Source organism: Pristiophorus japonicus, chromosome 10 (assembly GCF_044704955.1).
Source record: "Pristiophorus japonicus isolate sPriJap1 chromosome 10, sPriJap1.hap1, whole genome shotgun sequence".
In the NCBI taxonomy this organism is placed as follows: domain Eukaryota; kingdom Metazoa; phylum Chordata; class Chondrichthyes; family Pristiophoridae; genus Pristiophorus; species Pristiophorus japonicus.
In genome coordinates this window covers 217,815,980-217,837,788 of record NC_091986.1, presented here as the reverse complement: position 1 = coordinate 217,837,788, position 21,809 = coordinate 217,815,980, and the positions used below count along the sequence as shown (strand labels likewise).

At 50.7% G+C, this 21,809-nt stretch overlaps 1 protein-coding gene across 2 annotated transcripts in view; it reads left to right on the top strand.

Annotated features, from left to right (window-relative positions):
* The window catches only part of ints4 (integrator complex subunit 4), a 94,772-nt gene that overhangs the window by 60,891 nt on the left and 12,072 nt on the right, over window positions 1-21,809 (top strand). Inside the window, exons 16-19 of one of the 2 annotated variants that reach the window (XM_070892571.1) lie at window positions 5,521-5,601; window positions 9,826-10,033; window positions 15,671-15,730; window positions 18,606-18,765. In XM_070892571.1, the coding sequence (XP_070748672.1) occupies window positions 5,521-5,601; window positions 9,826-10,033; window positions 15,671-15,730; window positions 18,606-18,765 (509 nt within the window). The remainder of the gene's footprint in view (window positions 1-5,520; window positions 5,602-9,825; window positions 10,034-15,670; window positions 15,731-18,605; window positions 18,766-21,809) is intronic. The other variant, XM_070892570.1, reaches the window with a different exon arrangement.

The window sequence follows — 21,809 nt, the reverse complement described above, 5'->3', positions numbered from 1 at the left end:
CTCCTGGAACGGCTCGCGCTCTATCTTGAAGTGGCTCCTCCTTTTATACCCCCCCGACCCCCGGCTGGTGTTTTCTCGCAGGTCCCCATATCCCTCGATTCGCCGAGACTCCAAAAATCTATCGATCTCAGCCTTGAATATATTCAGAGACTCAGCATCCACAGCCCTCTGGGGCAAAGAATTCCAAAGATTCACCACCCTCTGAGTGAAGAAATTTCTCCTCATCTCAGTCCTAAATGGCCGACCCCTTACCCTGAGACTGTGTGACCCCTGGTTCTAGACTCCCCAGCCCGGGGGAAACATCCTCCCTGCATCTACCCTGTCAAGCCCTGTAAGAATTGTGTATGTTTCAATGGGATCACCTCTCATTCTTCTAAACTCCACAGAGTATCGGCCCATTCTATTCAATCTCTCATCATAAGACAGCCCTCTTGCCCCAGGGATCAGTCCAGTAAACCTCCTTCCTTGGATAAAGAGCCCAAAGCTGTGCACAGTACTCCAGGTGTGGTCTCACCGAGGCCCTGTACAATTGTAGCAAGACTTCCTTACTCCAATACTCTTGCTGCAGTTAGATAGGGATATGGGGACGTGAAAATGTTGAGGTAGAATGGTCGGGTTACAGCAACGTAGCATTTCAGCACTGTGCGCACACGAGAAATAGGAGCAGGAAGAGGCCATTCAGTCCCTCGAGCCTGCTCCGCCATTCAATTAGGGATCGTGGCTGATCTGCATCTTAAAAAGTAACACGATGGCAGGAGGGGGATTCGAACCCTCACCACCAGAGCAGACTGTGGGCTGAACACGGCCCCTAAAACCACTCTGCTGTCCTGACTCCAGGCATTTCATCATAGGCGGGTCCCTCGAACGAGGATGACTTGCTTCCACATGAGTTCACAGATGTTTCAATGAAGGACCCGATGTTCCAGTCCTGAACTCCAATTGAAGGGAATGGAAGATGCCTGTGCGTGGATTTTTTTAACGTGGGGTGACCGTTGCACACCAGCCACCACACGGGCTTGACAGAGCTAGGTCTTGGTCTGGGTTAACCAGGACGACTGGAGACCAGCTCTGCTGCACGGACCTAGTGCGAACACATATCGCAGTGTGGGCTGGGCCCGTGCTGCCCCTGGGCCCTCGCCTCTTCTGGGCCCCGTAACCTCATTCACCGCACCTCCGCCACGATCTCTCCGCACCAAACATTCGCCACACCTCAGCCACGATCTCCCACTGCACCTCCGCACCAAACATTCGCCGAACCTCTGCCACAATCAGCCATAATCCCTCACCGCTCCTCCGTCAGGCATACAGAAGGAAGCATGTTACTTCTCACCCTCATCTGTTCAAATCGTTTTAATTCTAACTCGTTCTCCTTCTCATAATTCCTATGAATGGGCGGAGTGGGTAAAAGTTCACTCTAATATTCCCTCGAGTGTACAAGGGGCGATCTAATCGAGGTGTTTAAGATGATTAAAGGATTCGATCGGGTAGATAGAGAAACTATTCCCTCTGGCGGGGAGAGTCCAGAACAAGGGGCGTCACCTTAAAATTAGAGCCCGGCTGTTCAGGGGTGATGTCAGGGAGCACTTCTTCACACAAAGGGTGCTGGGAATCTGGAACTCTCTCCCCCAAAAAGCTGTTGAGGCTGGGAGTCAATTGAAAATTTCAAAACTGAGATTGATAGATTTTTACAAAACATGTGTATGAAGGGGTTACGGGTGGATGAAGTTAAGATACAGATCAGACAGGACCTAATTATATGGTGGAACAGGCTCCATGGGCTGAATGGCCCGCTCCTGTTCCTATATTCCACTCTCGGTGGAGCAGCGGGTGATATCTGAGGTTGCCATCACGGCCCCGTGTCTCAGTGGGCAGCACTCGTCTCATGAGTCAGAAAGTTGTAGGTTCAAGTCCCACTCCAGAGACTCGAGCACAAAAATTTAGGCTGACACTCCATTGCAGTACTGAGGGAGTGCAGTACTGAGGGAGTGCTGCACTGTCGGAGGGGCGGTACTGTGGGAGTGCTGCACTGTCGGAGGGGCAGTACTGTGGGAGTGCTGCACTGTCGGAGGGGCAGTACTGTGGGAGTGCTGCACTGTCGGAGGGGCAGTACTGAGGGAGTGCTGCACTGTCGGAGGAGCAGTACTGAGGGAGTGCTGCACTGTCGGAGGGGCAGTACTGTGGGAGTGCTGCACTGTCGGAGGGGCAGTACTGAGGGAGTGCTGCACTGTCGGAGGGGCAGTACTGAGGGAGTGTTGCACTGTCGGAGGGACAGTACTGAGGGAGCGCCGCACTGTCGGAAGGGCGGTACTGAGAGAGTGCTGCACTGTCGGAGGGGCAGTACTGTGGGAGTGTTGCACTGTCGGAGGGGCAGTACTGAGGGAGTGTTGCACTGTCGGAGGGACAGTACTGAGGGAGCGCCGCACTGTCGGAAGGGCGGTACTGAGGGAGTGTTGCACTGTCGGAGGCGTCGCCTTTCTGATGAGACATTAAACTGAGGTTCCGTCTGCTCTCAGGCAGACGTAAAAGATCGCACAGCATTATTTTGAAGAAGAGCAGTGGAGTTCTCCCCGGTATCATGGCCAATATTTATCCCTCAATCAACATCACTAAAAAAGATTAGATTATCTGGGTCATTATGACATTGCTGTTTGTGGGAGCTTGCCATGCACAAAATGGATGCCGTGCTTGCCACATTACAAAAGTGACGACACTTCAAAAGTACTTCAATGGCTGTAAAGTGGGACACCCTGAGGTCAGGAAATAGCGCGACAGAACTGCAATTGTTTTTTGAGTAGTGAGCTTGACTCTGCCTTTAATCCGTGCTGCTTGGGTCTTGGTCTGTTGTCGGGAGATGCTGAAGCCGAAATGTAATATCGCCGCTGCCACCCTGTCTGAGATCGGATAACGCGGCAGAGACCAAGGGGCCAGCTTTTAACCTACTCCGCCTGTCGGAAAACTGAGGGGATTGGGTACAGCACTGGTTTTACTGTGAACGCGATGGAGTAGAAAAGCAGGGAAGTCTTGCTACAGTTATACAGGGTATTGGTGAGGCCACACCTGGAATACTGCGTGCAGTTTTGGTTTCCATATTTACGAAAGGATATATTTGCTTTGGAGGCAGTTCAGAGAAGGTTCACTCGGTTGATTCCGGGGATGAGGGGGTTGACTTATGAGGAAAGGTTGAGTAGGTTGGGCCTCTACTCATTGGAATTCAGAAGAATGAGAGGTGATCTTATCGAAACGTATAAGATTATGAGGGGGCTTGACAAGGTGGATGCAGAGAGGATGTTTCCACTGATGGGGGAGACTAGAACTAGGGGGCATAATCTTAGAATAAGGGGCCGCCCATTTAAAACTGACATGAGGAGGAATGTCTTCTCAGAGGGTTGTAAATCTGTGGAATTCACTGCCTCAGAGAGCTGTGGAAGCCGGGACATTGAATAAATTTAAGACAGACATAGACAGTTTCTTAACCGATAAGGGAATAAGGGGTTATGGGGAGTGGGAGTGGGCGGGGAAGTGGACCTGAGTCCATGATCGGATCAGCCATGATCGTATTAAATGGTGAGCAGGCTCGAGGGGCCGTATGGTCGACCCTTGCTCCTATTTCTTATGTACTTTCCTGCCTGATTCGGTCAGAAGAGCGTAATATCGGCTGGAGATATTACACTCAGCACGTCAAGCAGCATCTATGCAGAGGGGAGGAGCGATGTGATAGACTAGGCCGATATCCCCTAGAGTTTAGAATAATGAGGGGTGATCTCGTAGAAACATACAAAATTATTACAGGGTAGATGCAGGGAGGATGTTTCCCCCGGGTTGGGGAGTCTAGAACCAGAGGTCACAGTCTCAGGATAAGCGGTCGGCCATTTAGGACGGAGATGAGGAGAGACTACTTCACTGTCAGAGGGAGGCAGTACTAGGGGGGTGCCGCACTGTCGGAGGGGCAGTGCTGAGGGAGCGCCGCACTGTCGGAGGGGCAATACTGAGGGAGTGCCGCACTGTCGAAGGGGCAGTACCAAGGGAGTGCCGCACTGTCGGAGGGACAGTACTGAGGGAGTGCCGCACTGTCGGAGGGGCAGTACTGAGGGAGTGCCGCACTGTCGGAGGGGCAGTACTGAGGGAGTGCCGCACTGTCGGAGGGGCAGTACTGAGGGAGTGCCGCACTGTCGGAGGCTCAGTGCTGAGGGAGTGCCGCACTGTCGGAGGGGCAGTACTGAGGGAGTGCCGCACTGTCGGAGGGGCAGTACAGAGGGAGTGCCGCAGTACTGAGGGAGCGCCGCACTGTCGGAGGGGCAGTACTGAGGGAGCGCCGCACTGTCGGAGGGGCAGTACTGAGGGAGTGCCGCACTGTCGGAGGGGCAGTACAGAGGGAGTGCCGCAGTACTGAGGGAGCGCCGTACTGTCGGAGGGGCAGTACTGAGGGAGCGCCGCACTGTCGGAGGGGCAGTACTGAGGGAGCGCCGCACTGTCGGAGGGGCAGTACTGAGGGAGCACCGCACTGTCGGAGGGGCAGTACTGAGGGAGCGCCGCACTGTCGGAGGGGCAGTACTGAGGGAGCACCGCACTGTCGGAGGGGCAGTACTGAGGGAGCGCCGCACTGTCGGAGGGGCAGTACTGAGGGAGTGCCGCACTGTCGGAGGCTCAGTGCTGAGGGAGTGCCGCACTGTCGGAGGGGCAGTACTGAGGGAGTGCCGCACTGTCGGAGGGGCAGTACAGAGGGAGTGCCGCAGTACTGAGGGAGCGCCGCACTGTCGGAGGGGCAGTACTGAGGGAGCGCTGCACTGTCGGAGGGGCAGTACTGAAGGAGCGCCGCACTGTCGGAGGGGCAGTACTGAGGGAGCGCCGCACTGTCGGAGGGGCAGTACTGAGGGAGCGCCGCACTGTCGGAGGGGCAGTACTGAGGGAGCGCCGCACTGTCGGAGGGGCAGTACTGAGGGAGCGCCGCACTGTCGGAGGGGCAGTACTGAGGGAGCGCCGCACTGTCGGAGGTGCCGTCTTCAGGATGAAATTTTAAACCAGGCCCCGTCTGCTCTCAGATGGAAGTAAAAGATCCCATAGATGGGACTATTTCGATGAAGAGCAGGGGAGTTCTCCCCGGTGTCCTGGCCCAATAATTATCTTTGGAATTCTCTACCCCAGAGGGCCGTGGAGGCTCAGACATTGAATATATTCAAGACAGAAATCAATAGATTTTTGGAGATTAAGGGAATCGAGGGATATGGCGATCGGGCAGGAAAGTGGAGTTGAGGTAGAAGATCAGCCATAATCTTAATGAATAGTGGAGCAGGCTCGAGGGACCAAAGAGTCGACTCCTGCTCCTAATTCTTATGTGTAGCTCCATACCTCACGTTCAGTCAATCTCTTGAGTCATGGGCAGGGGGAAATCGTTACTCTTCAAGAGTATTTTGAGCAGAGTTGAAGAGTGTGTTTTTGACGTTGAAAAATGTGTGTATTCAAAATGCCACGGCATTTCTCACTGAAGGAGACTCTGATCGGAGCTGTTCTTCTCCCCCGCAGTCCCTCCAGGAGAAGCTGTGGAATGTGGCAGCCCCACTATATCTCAAACAGAACGCCATGGCAGCCGCTGCAGCGAAACAAGTAAGAGACGTTCTTTGTGACCCCAACCCCCTTTGCTCGCTCGCTCCTTCTGGTCCCAAACGGTCGGTGTAAGCCCTGGCTCAGTGGCAACACTGAAGCCGACACTCCCAGTGCAGTGCTGAGGGAGTGCCGCACTGTCGGAGGGGCAGTGCTGAGGGAGCGCCGCACTGTCGGAGGGGCAGTACTGAGGGAGCGCCGCACTGTCGGAGGGGCAGTACTGAGGGAGCGCCGCACTGTTGGAGGGGCAGTACTGAGGGAGCACCGCACTGTTGGAGGGGCAGTACTGAGGGAGCGCCGCATGTTGGAGGGGCAGTACTGAGGGAGCGCCGCACTGTTGGAGGGGCAGTACTGAGGGAGCGCCGCACTGTCGGAGGGGCAGTACTGAGGGAGCGCCGCACTGTTGGAGGGGCCGTACTTAGGGAGCGCAGCACTGTCGGAAGGGCAGTACTGAGGGAGCGCTGCACTGTCGGAGGGTTAGTACTGAGGGAGCGCTGCACTGTCAGAGGGGCAGTACTGAGGGAGCGCTGCACTGTCGTAGGGTTAGTACTGAGGGAGCGCTGCACTGTCGGAAGGGCAGTACTGAGGGAGCGCCGCACTGTCGGAGGTGCCGTTTTTCAGATGAGTTGTTGAACCGAGGCCCCGTATGCTCTCTCAGGTGGATGTAAAAGATCTCATGGCACTATTTTGAAGAAGAGCAGGGAGTTCTCCCCTCCCCATTGTGCTGGCCAATATTTATCCTCCGTCAAGATCACTAAAAAAAATTAGATTATCTTGGTCATTATCACGTTGCTGTTTGTGGGAGCTTGCTGTGCGCAAATTGGCTGCCACGTTTCCCACATTACAACAGTGACCACGCTCCAAAAGTACTTCATTGGCTGTAAAGCACTTTGAGACATCCTGAGGTGGTGAAAGGTGATATACAAATGCAAGTCTTTCTTGCCCAAATGGCCACTCTATGGCGTGTGAGTCAAGCCTCGGAGAGCTGGCAAGGCTATTCTACAGTGTGAGACACTGCCCTCACCCGAGAGCCACACACACACGTTCTTTCCAGCAGGGGCCGCTGGTTAGTGATGAGGCGCGGGATACCTGGCCGACATTCCTCCTCGCTGGTTCGTGGGATTCAGGTGAGGACAGTGTGTTTAATCCAGCTTCTCCTTAAATGCATCTATGTTCTTCGCCTCAACCACTCCCTGTGGTAGCGAGTCCCACATTCTTACCGCCATTTCAGGGAGGGCGTAGAGATCCTGAGGGAATTCCCGCTCTCAAGCCCTAACTTCAACCTAAGGAAGCTGGATAAGCCTGCGGGAGGAAGGAATAGGAGGCTCTACTGACTGGGTGAGATGAAGAGGGGTGGGAGGGGGCTGGTGTGGAGCATAAACACCGGCACGGACCCAATGGCCTGTTTTTGGGCTGTACCCTTGATGTAATTACAGCAAAAAAAGTTTGAAAGAGTTTACTCTTGGAGGCATTGAAACTTCTGCATTTTTTTTGTCCTCGTCCCTCTTATCAAACCCAGTCAGGAAAGAATACCCAGACATTTTTAGTTTTATTTGTTAAAATTTCCTTCGGGCCAAAACACGTTGGTTGGGAGCCATGAACTGAGGGCGTTACAGCAGCAGGCCTGTATTTTGATAAAGGGAGCACTTCTTTAGTTGGTCACCAGAGGGAGCAGCGGACCAATTGGAACCTCGCTCGTGCCGAGCTGATTGATCCAGCGATAAAGTGACTCTCGCTGATCACCAACACTATCACCCTTCCTTTTAGTATGTGTCAGCTGTGCCTCGTATGCGCTCTGCTTATCAGAGAAACAAAGGACTGTTTGCACCAAGCCCCCCCCCCCCTGGGCCCATCACCCCTGTGCTCGCTGACCGACATTGGCTCCGCAGTCTGGGAACACCTCATAGGATCATAGACGTTTACGGCAGAGAAGGAGGCCATTTCGGCCCATCGTGTCCGCGCCGGCCGGCAAAGAGCTACCCAGCCTAATCCCACTTTCCAGCTCTCGGTCCCTAACCCTGTAGGTTATGGCACTCCAAGTGCACATCCAAGTACTTTTTAAATGTGGTGAGGGTTTCTGCCTCTATCATCCTTTTCAGGCAGTGAGTTCCAGACCTCCACCACCCTCTGGGTGAAAACAGTTCTCTTCAACTCCCTTCTAATCCTAAAATATTTTGAACCTAGTTATTGACCTCTTGACTAAGGTTCCTTCCTATCCTATCCACTTTTATCTAGGCCCCTCATAATATATACGCTCAAATTTAAAAGTCTCATCCTTTCTTCCAAATCCCTCCATGACCTCGCCCCTCCCTATCTCTGTAATCTGCTCCAGCCCCACAACCCCTCCGAGATCTCTGCACTCCTCCAATTCTGGCCTCTTGAGCATCCCCGATTATAATCGCTTCACCATTGGTGGCTGTGCCTTCAGCTGCCTGGGCCCCAAGCTCTGGAACTCCCTCCCTAAACCTCTTCGTCTCTCTACTTCTATCTCCTCCTTTTAAGACACTCCTTTCTCGGTCTGGCCCATATATGACCCCTATCCCTCACCAAAGTAGTTGACTCTTAGCTGCCCTCTGCAGTGTCCCAGCAAACCAAACAGCTTTATCAAAGCGTACACGCAGAAGGCTTATCAGCAGAAAGTAGGTGATGGGAAATAAATGCCGGCCTTGTCAGTGACGCCCACATCCCAAGAATAAAATTTTTAAAGTCCAGTCTTCAAAATTACATTGAATTTACAGCACAGAAACAGGCCATTTGTCTCAACCAGTGTTTATACTCCACACGAGCCTCCTCCCACCCTACTTCATCTCACCTTGTCGCAATAACCTTCAGTTCATAAAAACATAAGAAATAGGAGCAAGAGTCGGCCATTCAGCCCCTCGAGCCTGCTCCCCCATTCAATAAGATCAAGGCTGATCTTCTACCTCATGTTTCCCCTTAAATACATCGATACTATTCGCCTCAACCCCTCCCTGTGGCAGCGAGTTCCACATTCTCACCCCTCTCTGGGTAAAGAAGTTTCTCCTGAATTCCCCATTGGATTTATTAGTGACTGTCGTATATTGATGGCCCCTAGTTCTGGTCTCCCCCACAAGTGGAAAAATTTTCTCTACATTTACCCTCTCGAAACCCTTCATCAATTTAAAGATCTCCATCAGGTCACCTCTCAGCCTTCTCTTTTCGAAGAAAAGAATCCCAGCCTGTTCAGTCTGATAGGTATAACTTCTCAATTCTGGTATCATCCTTGTACAAATGAATCCCTTTCGTCCGTAAGTTTCATGACGTTAAACCGAGACCTCGTCTGCTCCCTCAGGTGGACGTAAAAGATCCCACGACACTATTCCGAAGAAGAGCAGGGGAGTTATCCCCGGTGTCCTGGGCCAATATTTATCCCTCAATCAACATCACTAAAAAAACAGATTATCTGGTCATTATCATATTAGTAGGTTGAGGGTTCGAGTCCCACTCCAGGAACTTGAGCACAAAAATCTAGGCTGACACTCCTAGTGCAGTACTGAGAGAGCGCCGCACTGTCGGAGGGGCAGTACTGAGGGAGCGCCGCACTGTCGGAGGGGCAGTGCTGAGGGAGCGCCGCACTGTCGGAGGGGCAGTACTGAGGGAGCACCGCACTGTCGGAGGGGCAGTACTGAGGGAGCGCCGCACTGTCGGAGGGGCAGTACTGAGGGAGTGCCGCACTGTCGGAGGGGCAGTACTGAGGGAGTGCTGCACTGTCGGAGGAGCAGTACTGAGGGAGTGCCGCACTGTCGAAGGAGCAGTACTGAGGGAGTGCCGCACTGTCGGAGGAGCAGTACTGAGGGAGTGCTGCACTGTCTGAGGCGCTGTCTTTCTGATGAGACATTAAACCGAGGCCCCTTCTGCTCTCTGAGTTGGACATCAACGATCGCATGACACTATTTCGAAGAAGAGCAGGGGAGTTATCCCCGGTGTCCTGGGCCAATATTTATCTCTCAATCAACGTAACCAAAAAAACAGATTATCTGGGTCATTATCACATTGCTGTTTGTGGGAGCTTGCTGTGTGCAAATTGGCTGCTGCGTTTCCCACATTACAACAGTGACTACACTCCAAACGCACTTCATTGGCTGTAAAGCGCTTTGGGACGTCCGGTGGTCGTGCAAGGCGCTATATAAATGCAAGTCTTTCTTTACAAATGAATCCCTTTCGGCCCTCTGTTTGATGACCTGCTCTCTCTCTGTATCCCTGCAGATTCTGGAGAATACGTACAAGCTGGAGTTTCTGTACAGCGGCCTGGAGAACAGTCACGTGGCGATCATCCACCACATGCGGCTTCAGGCGAAGGCGCTGCAGCTGATCCTGACCGCACGTACCACCCGAGGGTGAGGGGACGGTGCGCCCAGCCGGCCTCGGGCCGCGTTAACCGCGCCTGGCCAACAGCCTCACCGTTTACCGAGCGGTGAGAATGTGGGCCTCGCTACCTCGAGGCGCGGCTGAGGCGGATAGCAGATGCATTTAATGGGGGGGGGGGGCTAGATTTATTTTAAAGTAAGTGGGGGAAGGTTTAGAGGAGATACGAGGTGCAATGTCTTCACCCAGAGGGTGGTGGGGGTCTGGAACTCACTGCCTGAAAGGGTGGTCGAGGCAGAAACCCTCACCACATTTCATTATCATAGGCAGTCCCTCGTATCGAGGGTGACCTGTTTCCACACTGAAAAAGGGATGAGTTCACGGGTGTTTCAGTGAAGGGCCTAATATTCCGGATCCCGAACTCCATCCTGAAGGGTGGAAGATGCCTGTGGGTGGATTTTTTTAACGTGGGGTGACCGTTGCACACCAGCCACCACACGGGCCTTGGTCCAGTGGCAAGGATTACCCAAGACGACTGGAGACCTGTTCCGCTGCACAGACCTAGTGCGCGCACATATCGCAGTGTGGGCTGGGCCCGTGCTGCCCCTGGGGCCCTCGCCTCTCCTGGGCCCCAAACTCGCGCCTCTCCTGGGCCCCGATCACATCCCTCTACGAATTGTTGCCGCTCCTTCGCCCCGACCTCACCACTCCTGCTGTACCTGCCCGCACTGCAGTCAGCCATCGCCCTCCTGCAGCAGCTCACGCTGCTCCCTGCAGTGGTATTTAAAAAGTACTTGGATGTGCACTTAAAGTGCCTTAACCTACAGGGCTACGGACCGAGAGCTGGAAAGTGGGATGAGGCTGGATAGCTCTTGGTCGGCCGGCGCGGACACGATGGGCCGAAAAGGCCTCCTTCCATGCTATAAATTTTTCTGATTCTATGACAAGTATTGCATAGAATGTACAGCACAGAAACAGGCCATTGGGCCCAACAAGTCCGTTCCGGTGTTTAGAAACATAGAAAATAGGTGCAGGAGTAGGCCATTCAGTCCTTCGAGTCTGCACCACCATTCAATAAGATCATTCCCTCAGTACCCCTTTCCTGCTTTCTCTCCATACCCCTTGATCCCTTTCGCCATAAGGGCCATATCTAACTCCCTCTTGAATACATGCAATGAACTGGCATCAACAACTCTCTGCAGCAGGGAATTCCACAGGTTAACAACTCTCTGAGTGAAGAAGTTTCTCCTCATCTCAGTCCTAAATGGCTTACCCCTTATCCTAAGACTGCATCCCCTGGTTCTGGACTTCCCCAACATCAGGAACATTCTTCCTGTATCTAACCTGTCCCGTCCCGTCAGAATCTTACACGTTTCTATGAGATCCCCTCTCATCCTTCTAAACTTCAGTGTATAAAGGCCCAGTTGATCCAGTCTCTCCTCATATGTCAGTCCAGCCATCCCTGGAAACAGTCTGGTGAACCTTCGCTCCACTCCCTCAATAGCAAGAACGTCCTTCCTCAGATTAGGAGACCAAAACTGAACACAATATTCCAGGTGAGGCCTCACCAAGGCCCTGTACAATTGCAGTAAGACCTTCCTGCTGCTATACTCAAATCCCCTAGCTATGAAGGCCTACATGCTATTTGCCGCCTTCACCGCCTGCTGTACCTGCATGCCAACTTTCAATGACTGATGAACCATGACACCCAGGTCTCGTTGCACCTCCCCTTTTCCTAATCTGCCGCCATTCAGATAATATTCTGCCTTTGTGTTTTTGCCACCAAAGTGGATAACCTCACATTTATCCACATTATACTGCATCTGCCATGCATTTGCCCACTCACCTAACCTGTCCAAGTCACCCTGCAGCCTCTTAGCATCCTCCTCACAGCTCACACCGTCACCTAGTTTAGTGCCATCTGCAAACTTGGAGATATTACACTCAATTCCTTCATCCAAATCATTGATGTATAATGTAAAGAGCTGGGGTCCCAGCACTGACCCCTGCGGCACTCCACTAGTCACTGCCTCCCATTCCGAAAAGGACCCGTTTATCCCAACTCTCTGCTTCCTGTCTGCCAACCAGTTCTCTATCCACGTCAGTACATTACCCCCAACACCATGTGCTTTGATTTTGCACACCAATCTCTTATGTGGGACCTTGTCAAAGGCCTTTTGAAAGTCCAAATACACCACATCCACTGGTTCTCCCTTGTCCACTCTACTAGTTACATCCTCAAAAAATTCCAGAAGATTTGTCAAGCATGATTTCCCTTTCATAAATCCATGCTGACTTGGACCTGTCACTGCTTTCCAAATGCGCTGCTATTTCATCTTTAATAATTGATTCCAACATTTTCTCCACTACTGATGTCAGGCTAACCGGTCTATAATTACCCGTTTTCTCTCTCCCTCCTTTTTTAAACAGTGGTGTTATATTAGCTACCCTCCAGTCTATAGGAATTGATCCAGATTCGATAGACTGTTGGAAAATGATCACCAATGTATCCACTATTTCTAGGGCTACTTCCTTAAGTGCTCTGGGATGCAGACAATCAGGCCCCGGGGATTTATCGACCTTCAATCCCATCAATTTCCCCAACACAATTTTCCGCCTAATTAGGATATCCTTCAGTTCCTCCTTCTCACTAGACCCTCTGTCCCCAAATACATCCGGAAGGTTATTTGTGTCTTCCTTCGTGAAGACAGAACCAAAGTATTTATTCAATTGGTCTGCCATTTCTTTGTTCCCCATTATAAATTCACCCGAGTCCGACTGCAAGGGACCTACGTTTGTCTTCACTACTTTTTCTCTTCACATATCTATAGAAGCTTTTGCAGTCAGTTTTTATGTTCCCGGCAAGCTTCCTCTCATAGTCTATTTTCCCCCTCTTAATTAAACCCTTTGTCCTCCTCTGCTGAATTCTAAATTTCTCCCAGTCCTCAGGTTTGCTGCTTTTTCTGGCCAATTTATATGCCTCTTCCTTGGATTTAACACTATCCTTAATTTCCCTTGTTAGCCACGGTTGAGCCACCTTCCCCGTTTTATTTTTACTCCAGACAGAGATGAACAATTGTTGAAGTTCGTCCATGTGCTCTTTAAATGTTTGCCATTGCCTATCCACCATCAACCCTTTAAATATCACTCGCCAGTCTATTCTAGCCAATTCACGCCTCATGCCGTCGAAGTTAGCTTTCCTTAAGTTCAGGACCCTAGTTTCCGAATTAACTTTGTCACTCTCCATCTTAATAAAGAATTCTACCATATTATGGTCACTTTTCCCCAAGGGGCCTCGCACAACAAGATTACTAATTAGTCCCTTCTCATTACACATCACCCAGTCTAGGATGGCCAGCTCTCTGGTTGGTTCCTCGACATATTGGTCTAGAAAACCATCCCTAATACACTCCAGGAAATCCTCCTCCACCGCATTACTACCAGTTTGGTTAGCCCAATCTATATGTAAATTAAAATCGTCCATGATAACTGCTGTACCTTTATTGCACACATCCCTTATTTCTTGTTTGATGCTGTCCCCAACCTAACTACTACTGTTTGGTGGCCTGTACACAACTCCCACTAGCGTTTTCTGCCCTTTGGTATTCCGTAGCTCCACCCATACCGATTCCACATCATCCAAACCAATGTCCTTCCTTATTATTACATTAATTTCCTCTTTAACCAGCAACACCACCCCGCCTCCTTTTCCTTTCTGTCTATCCTTCCTAAATGTTGAATACTCCTGGATGTTGAGTTCCCAGCCTTGGTCACCCTGGAGCCATGTCTCCGTGATGTCAACCAGATCATATCTGTTAACTGCTATCTGCGCAGTTAATTCGTCCACCTTATTCCAAATACTCCTCGCATTGACGCACAGAGCCTTCAGGCTTGTCTTTTTAACACACTTTGCCCACTTTGCTCCACACCAGCCTCCTCCCACCCCTCTTCGTCAACCCCATCTGCAGAGTGTTCGATGATCATCATCATAGGCAGTCCCTCGAAATGTACAGTCCAATACCTGACTGACCACACTTAACCAGCTCCGCTGGGCGGGCCACATTGTTCGCATGCCTGACACGAGACTCCCAAAGCAAGCGCTCTACTCGGAACTCCTTCACGGCAAGCGAGCCCCAGGTGGGCAGAGGAAACGTTACAAGGGACACCCTCAAAGCCTCCCTGATAAAGTGCAACATCCCCACTGACACCTGGGAGTCCCTGGCCAAAGACCGCCCTAAGTGGAGGAAGAGCATCCGGGAGGGCGCTGAGCACCTCGAATCTCGTCGCCGAGAGCATGCAGAAACCAAGCGCAGGCAGCGGAAGGAGTGTGCGGCAAACCAGACTCCCCACCCACCCTTTCCTCCAACCACTGTCTGTCCCACCTGTGACAGAGACTGTAATTCCCGTATTGGACTGTTCAGTCACCTGAGAACTCACTTTTAGAGTGGAAGCAAGTCTTATTCGATTTCAAGACTGCCTATGTGGCCTCTCATTCTGGTCTCGCCCACGAGTGGAAACATCTCTATAATCTACCCTATCGAACCCTTTCATAATCTTAAAGACCTCTGACAAGTCGCCCCCTCAGCCTTCTCGATTCTAGCTGTCACATTTTGCCTACGCAACTTCGATCACTGCAATTCAAGTTATCTCGCTCCTCAGAAATATTTGGGGCCTTTAATCGTAGGACCATACAGAACAGAAGGAAGCTGTTCTTCCCATCGTGTCTGTGCCGTCTCTTTGAAAGAGTTATCTTATTTAAGAACATAAGAAATAGGAGCAGGAGTTGGCCATTTGGCCCCTCGAGCCTGCTCCGCCATTCAATAAGATCATGGCTGATCCGATCATGGACTCGGCTCCACTTCCCCGCCCGCTCCCCATAACCCTTCACTCCATTATCACTCAAAAATCTGTCTATCTCCGCCTTAAATATATTCAATGACACAGCCTCCACAGCTCTCTGGGGCAGAGAATTCCACAGATTTACAACCCTCTGAGAGAAGAAATTCCTCCTCATCTCAGTTTTAAATGGGCGGCCCCTTATTCTGAGACTATGTCCCCTAGTTTTAGTTTCCCCTATGAGTGGAAACATCCTCCCTGCATCCACCTTGTCAAGTCCCCTCATTATCTTATACGTTTCGATAAGATCACCTCTCACTCTTCTGAATGTGTAGAGGCCCAACCTATTCAACCTATCCTCAAAAGTCAACCCCCTCATCGAAGGAATCAACCGAGTGAACCTTCTCCTAGTCCCACTCCCCTCCTCCTTCCCCATCACCCTCTGTCCTCGCTGAGTTGCATTACCTCCCGGTCCAGTGACTCCTCGAGTTTAATATCCTCGTCCTTGTGTTCAAATCCCTCGAATTAGTCCCAATTTTTCTGCTCTTCTCCCACGGCCCTGCAAGTGTTTCCCATTCAAGTAATTTATCCAATTCCCTGTTTGAAAGTTACTATTGAATCTGCTCCCACCGCCCTTTCAGGCAGCGCGTTCCTGATCACAACAACTCGCTGCGTAAAAACATTCTCCTCACCTCCACCTCTGGTTCTTTTGCCAAACACCTTCAATCTATGTCCCTCTGGTTACTGACCCTCCTGCCCCCGGAAACCGTTTCCCCTTACTTACTCTTATGAAAAACCCCCGCGATCATTTTGAACATCAGTTTTAATTCTCCCCATAACCTTCGTTGCTCTAAATTCCAAAATGCATTTGTTCAGTCCCAATTCTGAATGTTTGTCCTGTTCTTTATAGGATGGAAACTCTGATCAACATGTGTGAGAAGTTCCTGCAGGAGATTGAAGCCTTTCCCAGGTAAACGGTTCCTCAGTTTTGAGAGCTGGAATTCCGTTGATAAAATTTTAAAAAACACGTGGAAATAAAAGTGATCGTGTAGCTGTCGGATTGTCGTAAATACCCAACTGGTTCACTGATGTCCCTTTAAGGAAGGAAATGTGAGGATATCCACTTTGGGGGCTAAAACAGGAAGGCAGATTATTATATGAATGGTGACAGATTAGTAAAAGGGGAGGTGCAACGAGACCTGGGTGTCATGGTACATCAGTCATTGAAAGTTCGCATGCAGGTACAGCAGACAGTGAAGAAGGCAAATGGTATGTTGGCCTTCATAGCTAGGGGATTTGAGTATAGGAGCAGGGAGGTCTTACTGCAGTTGTACAGGGCCTTGGTGAGGCCTCACCTTGAATATTGTGCTCAGTTTTAGTCTCCTAATCTGAGGAAGGACATTCTTGCTATTGAGGGAGTGCAGCGAAGGTTCACCAGACTGATTCCTGGGATGGCAGGATTGACATATGAAGAAAGACTGGATCAACTAGACTTATACTCACTGGAATTTAGAAGGATGAGAGAGGATCTCATAGAAACATATAAAATTCTGACGGGATTGAACAGGTTAGATGCAGGAAGAATGTTCCCGATGTTGGGGAAGTCCAGAACCAGGGGTCACAGTCTAAGGATAAGGGGTAAGACATTTAGGACCGAGATGAGGAGAAACTTCTTCACTCAGAGAATTGTGAACTTGTGGAATTCTCTATCACAGAGAGTTGTTGATGCCAGTTTGTTAGATATATTCAAGAGGGAGTTAGATGTGGCCCTTACGGCTAAAGGGATCAAAGGGTATGGAGAGAAAGCAGGAATTGGATACTGAAGTTGCATGATCAGCAATGATCATATTGAATGGTGGTGCAGGCTCGAAGGGCTGAATGGCCTACTCCTACACCTATTTTTCATGTTTTCTATGTTTCTATGAAACCTGTCGTCCTTACCCATTCTGGGCCTATATGTAACTCCAGTCCCACACCCAACGTGGTTGACTCTTGGCTTCCCTCAGAAGTGTGTCTAGCGAGCCACTCAGGACTATCAAATCCTCCATCAGTGCTTCACGATCACGTGACTTCCTCTGACACCTGTGCTCGCTGACCTACATTGGTCCCTGGTCTGGCAACGGCTCAAATTTAAAATTCTCCTCCTTTGTTTTCAAATCCCTCCATGGCCTGGCTACTCTCCCTATCTCTGTAATCTCCTCCAGCCCCCACAACCATCCGAGATCTCTGCGCTCCTGCAATCCTGCTTTCTTGCCGGTTTTAATCGCTCCATGATTGGCGGCCATGCCTTCATTTGCCTGTGTCTTAAGCTCTGGAATTCCCTCTCTACCTCTCTCACAGTGTCAGCTGTGGTCCAGTGCGTAGAACACTCGCCTCTGAGTCAGAAGGTTGTGGATTCAAGTCCCACTCCAGGGACTTGAGCACAAAAATCTAGGCTGACACTCCCAGTGCAGTACTGAGGGAGCGCTGCACTGTCGGAGGGGCAGTGCTGAGGGAGCGCCACACTGTCGGAGGAGCAGTACTGAGGGAGTGGCGCACTGTCGGAGGGGCAATGCTGTGGGAGCGGCGCACTGTGGGAGGGGCAGTACTGAGGGGGTGCTTCACTGTCGGAGGTGCCATCTTTCGGATGAGACCTTAAACCGAGGCCCTGTCTGCCCTCAGGTGGATGTAAGAGATCCCATGGCACTATTTTGAAGAAGAGCAGGGGAGTTACCCCGGTGGCCTGGCCAATATCCCTCAATCAACATCATAAAAACAGATTATCTGATGGTTATTACTGTTTGTGAGAACTTTACGTGTGCAAGTTGGCTGCCGCGTTTCCCACATTACAACAGTGACCACACTCCAAAATAAGTACTACCTTAACTGTAAAGCGCTTTGAGACGTCCAGTGGTCGTGAAAGACGCTATAAAAATGCAAGTCTTTCTTTCCTCCTTCAAGCTGCTCCTTAAAACAATACCTCTTTGACCAAGCTTTTGGTCGTCTGTCCCAATATATAGTTCGGTATGAAATTTTGTCTGATTGCACTCCTGTAAAGCTTGGGATGTTATAGGCGCTATATGAATGCACGTTTTTGTTGGTCTTGAACTCGGGGACTCATTGATCTCTTCCTTTGTGACATCAAGGGTTTAGACATAGAAACATAGAAAATAGGAGCAGTAGTAGGCCATTCGATCCTTCGAGTCTGCACCACCATTCAATATGATCATGGCTGATCCTCTATCTTAACACCATATTCCCCCTTTCTCCCCATACCCCTTGATGTATTTTGTGTCTAGAAATCTATCTATCTCCCTCTTAAATATATTCAGTGACTTGGCCTCCACAGCCTTCTGTGGTAGAGAATTCCACAGGTTCACCCCCCTCTGAGTGAAAACATTTCTCCTCATCTCGGTCCTAAATTTCCTACCCCGTATCCTGAGACTGTGACCCCTTGTTCTAGGCTTCCCAGCCCCGGGGAAACACCCTCCCCGCATCCAGTCTGTCCAACCCAGTCAGACTTTTATACGTTTCAATGAGATCCCCTCTCATTCTTCTAAACTCGAGTGAATACAGGCCTCGTCGACCCAATCTCTCCTCATACGACAGTCCTGCCACCCCAGGAATCAGTCTGGTGAACCTTCGCTGCACTCCCTCTCTGGCAAGTATATTCTTTCTTGGGTAAGGAGACCAAAACTGCACACAATACTTCACACTAGTTTTGAGCTTTGTGCACTCGATTATAGAGTTCGGGTTTTCTGAACCCCTCGCACTCCAGTCGCTCCCCTTGGGTCACAGCCGTTTTCTCAGCATTGCAGTTAAATTATATTTTTTTCTCTTCCCCCCCCCCCCCCCTCCGCTCCCAGGTGCTTTGCGTCAGAACTGCAGTACTTACAGGAGAGCTTTGTGGAGAAGCTGTTGGAAATCATGCCCAGGCTGGTAGCCTGCAAGCCCGCGGAGATGGTGAAGATCCTGCAGACTACACTGCATCACAGCAGTTTCCTCCTCCTCAACCTCCCAGAGCAGGTGGGCGTTCGTTCCCACACTTTCACTCGGTTGTGCCAACAGCGTTGGGGAGGCAGGGGTCCTTTAGCGTGCTCAGAAGCCAAGAAGTTATGATGAACCTGTCATCACAGGCAGTCCCTCGGAGTCGAGGAAGACTTGCCTCCACTCTAAAAGTGAGTTCTCAGGTGACTGAACAGTCCAATACAGGAATTACAGTCTCTGTCACAGGTGGGACAGACAGTGGTTGAAGGAAAGGGTGGGTGGGACTGGTTTGCCGCACGCTCCTTCCGCTGCCTGCGCTTGCTTTCTGCATGCTCTCGGCGACGAGACTCGAGGTGCTCAGCGCCCTCCCGGATGCTGCCCAACCCAGTCAGAATCCCCTCTCATTTTTCTAAACTCTAGTGAATACAGGCCTAGTCGACTCAATCTCTCCTCATACGACAGTCCTGCCATCCCTGGAATCAGTTTAGGGCGGTCTTTGGCCAGGGACTCCCAGGTGTCAGTGGGGGTGTTGCATTTTATCAGGGAGGCTTTGACGGTGTCCTTGAAACATTTCCTCTGCCCATCTGGGGCTCGTTTGCAGTGTAGGAGTTCCGAGCGGAGCGCTTGCTTTGGGAGTCTTGTGTCGGGCATGCGGACAATGTGGCCCGCCCAACGGAGCTGGTCGAGTGTGGTCAGTGCTTCGATGCTGGGGATGTTGGCCTGGTCGAGGACACTGACATTGGTGTGTCTGTCCTCCCAGGGGATTTGCAGGATCTGTCTAACACTGAACCTGTATAAAACACTGGTTCGACCTCAACTGGAGTATTGTGTCCAATTCTGGGCACCGCACTTTAGGAAGGATGTGAAGGCCTTGAAGAGGGTGCAGAAAAGATTTACGAGAATGTTTCCAGGGATGAGGGACTTCAGTAATGTGGATAGACTGGAGAAGCTGGGGTTGTTCTCGTTAGAGCAGAGAAGGCTGAGAGGAGATTTAGAAACATAGAAAATAGGTGCAGGAGTAGACCATCCGGCTCTTCGAGCCTGCACCGCCATTCAATGAGTTCATGGCTGATCAATCTTTCAGTACCCCTTTTCTGCTTTCTCTCCATACCCCTTGATCCCTTTAGTCGCAAAGGCCATATCCTCCCTCTTGAATATATCCAATGAACTGGCATCAACAACGCTCTGCGGTAGGGAATTCCACAGGTTAACAACTCTCTGAGTGAAGAAGTTCCTCCTCATCTCAGTCCTAAATGGCTTACCCCTTATCCTTAGACTGTGTCCCCTGGTTCTGGACTTCCCCAACATCGGGAACATTCTTCCTGCATCTAACCTGTCCAGTCCCGTCAGAATTTTATATGTTTCTATGAGATCCCCTCTCATTCTTCTAAACTCCGGTGAATACAGGCCCAGTCGATGCAGTCTCTCCTCATATGTCAGTCCCGCCATCCCAGGAATCAGCCTGGTGAACCTTCGCTGCACTCCCTCAATAGCAAGAACGTCCTGCAAGATCGAGGTGTTCAAAATCATGACGGACCTGGACAGAGTAGATAGCGAGAAACTGTTCCCATTGGTGGAAGGGTGGAGAAGTTGGAGCAGCGCGAGTCCGGGGTTGGTGAGGCCTATAAAAGGCGTGCTTGTGCAGCTATACAGGGAGAAGGCAAAAAAGAAGTAAAAAGAAACAGAAAGGTGACGTCACAGCCAAGGGGGTAAGTGATTGGCTGGTGATTGTTGAGTAGTTTTTCTTTCTTCTCTTTAACAGTGAGTAAACTTTAACATTATTGTTGCCTATATAAGGGTTAAGTCATGGCAGAAGAGCTCAGTCGCGTGTTATGCTCCTCCTGTACTATGTGGGAACTCAGGGACGACTCCAGTGTCCCTGACGACTACATGTGCGGGAAGTGTATCCACCTCCAGCTCTTGACGGTCCGCGTTGCGGAGTTGGAGCTGAGGGTGGATTCACTTTGGAGCATCCACGATGCTGAGAATGACATGAGTAACACGTGTAGCGAGTTGGTCATACCACAGGAGAAGGGTCCACAGCCAGATAGGGAATGGAAGACCAGCAGGAAGAGCAGTGCAAAGAAGGTAGTGCAAGGGTCCCCTCAGGTCATCCCCCTGCAAAACAGATACACTGCTTTGAGTACTGTTGAGGGAGATGACTCATCAGGGGAGGGCAGCAGCAGCCGCCAAGTTCATGGCACCGTGGCTGGCTCTGTTGCACAGGAGGGCAGGAAAAAGAGTGGGAGAGCGATAGTGACAGGGGATTCAATTGTTAGGGGAATAGATAGGCGTTTCTGCGGCCGCAACCGAGACTCCAGGATGGTATGTTGCCTCCCTGGTGCAAGGGTCAAGGATGTCTCGGAGCGGGTGTAGGACATTCTAAAAAGGGAGGGAGAAGAGCCAGTTGTCGTGCACATTGGTACCAACGACATAGGTAAAAAAAAGGATGAGGTTCTACGAAACGAATTTAAGGAGCTAGGAGCTAAATTAAAAAGTAGGACCTCAAAAGTAGTAATCTCGGGATTGCTACCAGTACCACGTGCTAGTCAGAGTAGGAATCGCAGGATAGCGCAGATGAATACGTGACTTGAGCAGTGGTGCAGCAGGGAAGGATTCAAATTCCTGGGGCATTGGAACCGGTTCTGGGGGAGGTGGGACCATTACAATCCGGACGGTCTGCACCTGGGCAGGACTGGAACCAATGTCCTAGGGGGAGTGTTTGCTAGTGCTGTTGGGGAGGAGTTAAACTAATATGGCAGGGGGATGGGAACCAATGGAGGGAGAAAGAGGGAAACAAAAAGGAGACAAAAGCAAAAAACAGAAAGGAGATGAGGAAAAGTGGAGGGCAGAGAAACGCAAGACAAAGAACAAAAAGGGCCACTGTACAGCAAAATTCTAAAAGGACAAAGGGTGTTAAAAAAACAAGCCTGAAGGCTTTGTGTCTTAATGCAAGGAGTATCCGCAATAAGGTGGATGAATTAACTGTGCAAATAGATGTTAACAAAAATGATGTGATTGGGATTACGGAGACGTGGCTGCAGGATGATCAGGGCTGGGAACTCAACATCCAGGGGTATTCA